This window comes from Chelonoidis abingdonii, chromosome 9, assembly GCF_003597395.2.
Source record: "Chelonoidis abingdonii isolate Lonesome George chromosome 9, CheloAbing_2.0, whole genome shotgun sequence".
NCBI lineage: Eukaryota > Metazoa > Chordata > Testudines > Testudinidae > Chelonoidis > Chelonoidis abingdonii.
The window spans coordinates 13,457,451-13,464,277 of record NC_133777.1 but is presented as its reverse complement, the minus strand read 5'-3'; the positions used below and the strand labels follow the sequence as shown (position 1 = coordinate 13,464,277).

At 39.3% G+C, this 6,827-nt stretch overlaps 1 protein-coding gene across 1 annotated transcript; it reads left to right on the top strand.

The window, feature by feature from the left end:
* Positions 1-1,074: 1,074 nt before the first annotated feature.
* On the top strand, positions 1,075-3,139 carry FOXL3 (forkhead box L3). Its single transcript, XM_032771021.1, has 3 exons — positions 1,075-1,181; positions 2,105-2,273; positions 2,612-3,139. Exons 1-3 carry the CDS (start codon positions 1,075-1,077, stop codon positions 3,092-3,094), a joined length of 759 nt encoding a protein of 252 aa, XP_032626912.1. The 3' UTR covers positions 3,095-3,139.
* Positions 3,140-6,827: the final 3,688 nt, after the last annotated feature.

Below are 6,827 nucleotides of genomic sequence, written 5' to 3'. Positions count from 1 at the left end.
AAAGTTGCATTGAACGGTAATGCTAGCAGTTCTCCTTTTATATTTCCATCCAGGTAACTGTCAGCACACCGATTTGCTTTTTCCCTTCCAATGCGCGTTTCCTCCTAGAACTAGTTCTTGGGGAAATAGCTGTCTTCAAATCAATGTAATTATCACGTGGCATCTGCCTTGTTAGTCCCCCTGGAACGTTGTGTCATGTCTTGGGTTTACGTCACTTGTTGGAAAACACTCCAAAGCATTGAAATACTATTAAATGGTTACTGTATTGGATGCCAACACACAGCGCTATTAGTCTAATTCATCCTCCAGATCAAAGCCCACACAGGCAGCTCTTCTGCCTACAGCTATTTTCCTTTTACTTTCCTGCTTGACAGTAGTCCCTCAGATTCCTCTGTTCTGCTCTCTTTGAATGTACACATTTTCCTTTAGCCATGGAAATATAATTTATGTCTATTATAGATTACAGATCAGGGCCATCATGCCTTATTGGCTGGAATGTCCATTTATTGTATGTCGGGTTCTAAAAGTAAACAAATAAATAAAAAGCCACCCTGCTGAGCGGAGAAGGGAGCAGGGGCGAAAAACAGGGGAGAGTGGAGAAACTTTGTTCTCAAAGTTTAATTTACAAGAACAAACCTTGAAGCATGATTCATTAACATCATGTTGTTTGCTTTTGTCACATTGTGTATGTAAAGATGGCAAAACGGCTGGCCCCTCTCCAGCACAGACCACCCAGAGAGCTGGAGCTACTGGCAGTACACACCCAAGTTCAAAGGTTCATGGGAGAACTCACCAATTTAATCAGTTATTAGCTGCCTTTCCTATAAGCAGATTGGATGCAACACCACCACTGACAAAAGGAATATCTTAACAGACTGGCTGTCTGGGACTGAAGAATTACAAAAACAATCTCCACCCCAACACTGAGGAAGTGTGCGTGTGTGTGTTTGTGTGCAGCGAGAGAGAGAATGAGGCAGAGGGGAGGGAAAAAGGGAGGAGGGAGCCCAGGCACAGAGAAAGAGAAACATCACTCCATCTCTCTCACTCCACAGGAGCTGAACCAAGAGCAGGAAGATGTTTGATAATACACAGTACCCCTATAACTGTTTTAATTATGATGGGGATGACTATCCAACCTGTAGTTCTGACGAAGAGAAAAAATTCACCAGACCAGCATACAGGTAAGGTTAAGTTTTCAAAGTCTTCCTCTCTCCAGGGAAATTGTCTGCACTGTCAGATAATGGGAATTCCCCCTTGGTAACCAGCAAAGGTATCCTTCCAGGTAGTTTCCTCAAGGCACAGAGAACTGGGGGGAGGAATTTCTTTTTCCCCCTTGAAATAAGTATTTTTTTTCTTTCATCCCACCACTCCTCCTCCTTCCCTCACCTCTTCACTTTGGGGAAAGTGAAACTTCTGGCTTTAATGTCCTGGACTCCTTTGTATCATCAGATTTCAGCTGTCCTCTTCTGCACTTTCTAGAGACACTGAGGGAAAATAATCAAATTTGTAAGGTGCTCACTAAGGAAATAAATGTGGATGTCCCCACAACTGAACAAAGATGCACCATGTGGGTTCATGAATAGGTCTGGAGAAAGATAATATCCGGTGTCCCTCTAATTAGCCAAGGTGATGAACTCTCCAGCCCTGAAGTTATAGGAGGCAGTGGAACGATGGAGTCTGGTACAGTCTGGTACATTTCACTGGAGCCTAATAGTTTAGAGAAACTTTCCTTGAGCAGTTTGAGATTTTGGTGTTTTTTTAAATCTAAGCATTGCCTGCTGAGTGAAAGAACAAACAGCCTGACTGGATTTCAATTGTCTGTAAGTAATGTCTGTGGATCATGCTGTATGGATCAATGAGTGTTAAATAGAGATCTTGCTCTTAGATTAAGCAAAAGGATTCTGAGCAGACTGGTTGATATCTGTAAGAGCCATCTCAGGTCAAGAAGGGACCCAGCCAAAATGTAGGACAAGGAGGAATTTTCTAATTTTCTAAGAATCATACACACACCTATGTATGAGTGAGTGAGAGAGACAGAGGTAGATCCTAGTTATAAAATATACACATACAAGGTAATGCGTAACACTGAGTTTTCCTTTTTCAGCTACATTGCTTTAATTGCAATGGCCATCCAGCAAAGTCCTTCAAACAAAGTGACCTTGTCTGGCATCTATGATTTTATAATGAAGAAATTTCCTTACTACAGATCAAATCAAAGAGCCTGGCAAAACTCCATCCGACATAACTTATCACTTAACAGTTGTTTTGTAAAGGTAAGCTCAGTAACTGTATATTTGCATCCATGCTGTGCGCAACTGAAAATCTCTTTATGTAGGAATAGTCTCCCAAAGAACTGTTGGAAAAGAGGGGAAGCGAAACAATTCAGCTACAAATAATTGTAAAGCTCTCTGCAGCCTACAAGGTAATGTGTATGTTCCTTTCTGATTTATGTTAATATAAAGCAAATTGAAGAGGCTGGATTTTGCCTACAATGAAAGAGAATAGGCTTGTCATGTATGTTTACACCATTCTTGAATGTAAATGAACACAGATGTTAAGCAGCAGCATCTGTAACACATACAAATACTGAACTGTCTTTAAATGAATGCAGGTTCCCAGAACAGAAGGGAATGAGAAGGGGAAAGGAAACTATTGGAGCTTTGCATCTGGATGTGAATCCATGCTGGATCTTTTTGAAAATGGGAATTACAGGCGGAGACGGAGAAGAAGGAACATGAAAAGGGAACACAAAGAGCAGAGGCCAAGTGGAGGGAAAGATCCTTCCTCCCCTGAATCGTCTTCTATGGATTCTGGTTTATACCGCATCTCCTGTCGTGAAAGTAAAGGCGAGGCAACCGAATCTGGCCCCAGACCCTTGGAGCCTCATGGGTTCTTTCCAAACAACACCTCCAACAGACAGAGCCTAAACAACTCCTCCCTAGGAAAATCTGACTCGGAAATTAAATTTAGCATCGATTACATTCTTTCAGCCCCAGACCCTTTGCCTGTTCTGAGATCTCCGTATCACATGCAAGATAACAAATACTTATTCCTGGAGTCCCAAAATATTAATCTCCAGTTCTGGACAATGTGATATTATTCATACCTGGTAACAAATTCTGTGATACAGTCTATACAACATCCTGGTATCACTGAGTGTCATCAGTTGACCGTCTTCTTCCACAGTAGTACTCAGAAAGGGTGAAGAGTAACTTGATCAGCCACCTGAGATGCTATTTATACCACAAGAACTTAGTTTTCTGAGGTTAGAGTCTAATATCTAATTAATAACCCAGCTGATGGCCTTTACATCTTGTAAACTGCAGTTTTATTTTCTAAAATATCACTGACACTAGCTTGCTTTGCGTGGATTTTCCTTTCTCCTTTAAATCAATCCACTTTCAGCTTGCTTCTGTCACATCGTACTTTCTAAAAGACAAGAGATATGTGACTTCACTTACACCGGTGTAAATTAGAATTAACTCCACTATATAGGCCAGATCTTCCACTGTTGTCAATCCAGTGTGGCATCATTGATTTATATCAGCTGAGAATTTAGTAGGTTTTTTCCTAAATTGGGTCAAGAAGACAATTTAGCCCATCTTATTTTGCTACATTCGGTATTATGGCTCGGACTATTTGGGTAGTATATAGCATAAGTCAGTCACTGTGCTATTTGAGAAATATGCTTATTCATTGCATGATTTTGGAATGTTTTGTTGCAATTCAGGGCATAATTGCATAGCCAGTGGAAGTGAAATAGTATTCCAATTAATTCCGTGAAAGCTATTGCAGGGCTGCTGAAGTCTGGTAAACTTTGATGGCCGATATTACAGAGACTAACAGACTCACAATATCTATGGTTAAAACAATTTTTCCTGAGATATAAGAAAGTCCTTGCACAGCTTTTACATGGTAAGCATAAATGAAGGATCAGCCCTGCAAGAAACTGTATCCAGTGACAAAATGTGGGGAAAAGTAAGGTCCCCCTACCTCCTTTGAGACAAGTTGTACCTTCCTATTACGTGGATTTTTATTGATTCTTCCTGCAAGCAATCGCCAAAGTGGTACTTGATACAATTTCAGCAAAACTGGTGAGATTTATAATGTAGAGACATCGACATTAGGATCATAAGCTCCGTTTAAAATTACTGTAGCTTGATTGCCCTATACACTGTAGATGGATATTTTTAACAAAAAATTACAATTATGTACAATGATAAGATATGACCAATACGTAGGCATTTTTTTCAAGCACATTTTGCACAATTAATTGCTTTCCGTTCCCTAACGATGGACTCCACAGAACCCTTATTTGTGGCTTGGCTTGACTTAACCTTGCAAACAACAAACAAAAAGCCCAGGATACTAGTTGGTGTAATAGGCAATTATATAAAGAACAAAATTCTGGCTTTGTAACATAAATTCAAGGTAAACAGAGGTAGCTGAGATGATAAGATTAAGCAAAATTGTGCAAAAGGTACGCTCAAGCATGACTTGAATTTTTATCCAGAAGCTTTGACATTTCACTAAGTTATTTTACATTGTTGCTAATATATACTGTACATTTACACTACATATTCTTATGTATTGTTATGGAGAAAGGGAGCAATATCACTGCACTTACATGTTGTAAAAATGCATGATGAATGTCTTCTTGATGTTAAAAATATTGCCATCTATCTACAGCTTAACAGCAGCAGTATTCATTACAAATTGGTAATAAATTCTTACTTGTTTTCAACAATATAAAACTTGAAATCCTTAGGCATTTTTATAACTTAACTGAATACTTTTTTTTAAATGAGAAAGTGGCAAAGCATGTAGAAATTACATCCCAGTATGCCTTCCAAAGTTTCAAAGGATCATTCTTTTGGGCCAAACTCTGCCTTCAGATGGGAGCTTGTCGCTTTCATTGGACAGTCATCCGAAGGCAGATTCATCTCTCCTTTACACTGATGTAAAAACAGAATAAAGCCACTGGCGCCAGTGGACATGGATTTACATCACTGTAAGAGAGAACAGAATTTGCTCCTTAACATAGTCACATTAGTATGTAGGTGTGCAAGAGTATGTTGGTACTTAGTATCTCTATGTATATGCACTCAGTTGTGTGTGTGTGTATGTGTGCACCTCTATGTTATACATACATTTATGTAATACCTCTTTATATGCAAAACTGTTTTTCTTAATTTTAAACAGGGTAACAAAGCTGTTTAGTTTGTAGTTACAGTAAATCTATACAGTATATTTGAAATATATTTTTCTGCTGCTAAATGTACAAACATGCTTCTTACTATGTATTCTTTGTTACTTGGTGACGTTTTTCACAAAAGATAACTAAATTGCAGCAAAGGTTGATAGTGAGCCCAATCCCAGCTCCTACTGAATACAATGGGAGATTTGCCATTGCTTTCAATGGAGGCAGGGCCGGGCATACTGAGTGACTTTTGGTTGAATGTGTTAGAAAATGCAGAGGACAGAAATATAAATGTAAAGATTTCCATCAGAGAGCTAAAGCCATTCACAGTAAGCTGAATTAGTATGCCCAAATAGCCCTTTCCTTTGCACACTATAAAATGCCTGCTAAGAAAGACTGTTTTATTTGAGTTTCCCTAACATACAATCAAAGAAATTTGTGTACAAATGTGTGTTAACATTTGTTTTGTGAAGGCTATCAATCATATTTCTAAAAATGAATGGACGTATTTCAATTTACCCAGAGTATTATATTCTGAGTACTTCAGAAAGGTTTCCAGCACTTAAAGTGAATGGCATTTAATATAGAACAACATAACAGGAGTGAGGGCTAGATGTGACCTTATTCAAATGTCGTAGCCATTACAAAGCCATTCTCAATGTAATTATAATTAAATACTTTATGCCTTTCTTGCAAATCCTCTGATCGATCATTGATATTAACATTAATATTGTATTAACCCCCGAGCAAAAGTCTCCTACACAAGTGATATGGATCACCAGGTTTCCATTAACAAAGTTGTGAGCTATTGCCATATGCTAGTTGTAGATAAATTTACATAAATTACCTTTCCACAGGGAAAAATATGCCCAGTTATTTTCTGCATACACAGTCCAGTGCTTTTGCTTCAGTTCTCCCATCGCCAGCATGTCAGTGATGTACACAGACTTTAAGGCCAGAAGGGACCATCATGATCATCTAGTTGGACCACCTGCATATTGCAGGCCACAGGACCACACCCACCCATTCCTGTAATAGACCCATAACCTGTGATTGAGTTACTCAAATCATGATTTAAAGACTTCAAGTCACAGAGAATTCACTATTTACCAGAGTTTAAAGCTGCAAATGGCCCATGCCTCATGCTACAGAAGAAGGTAAAAAGATGACGAGCCCCAGCAAGTCAGTGGATATACTCCAGTTTTAGCTCAGAGTAACCGAGAGCAGAATTTGGTACACAGGTTCAGATTCTACACTGAAGCCATTGGGGGTGGGGTGCGGGGGCACAGCACATAAATGAGGGCAGAATATGACCCCTAGTAATGAGGTCTGTTCATAAAGGGATGGATTTTGATGGGACTTCTTGGGGAATGAGGAATTACTCAATGTGAGTAAGGGTATCCCCTTCTGACTCTAAAAGAGCACCCCTCATTTATATGTATCAGAATAGTCATACAAGTCTGAAGACAATATCCTAAACAGCTTGGAATTAGCAGACAAAGGCCGCACTAACTCATTCCATAGAATGAGAGTTCCAAAAATTGAATAAAGGCAGTATACAAGGAGCAGCTGGGGTTTGGTGCATGCTGAGTCTTGACTCTCGCCTTCCCTTCAGCCTATAGTATTG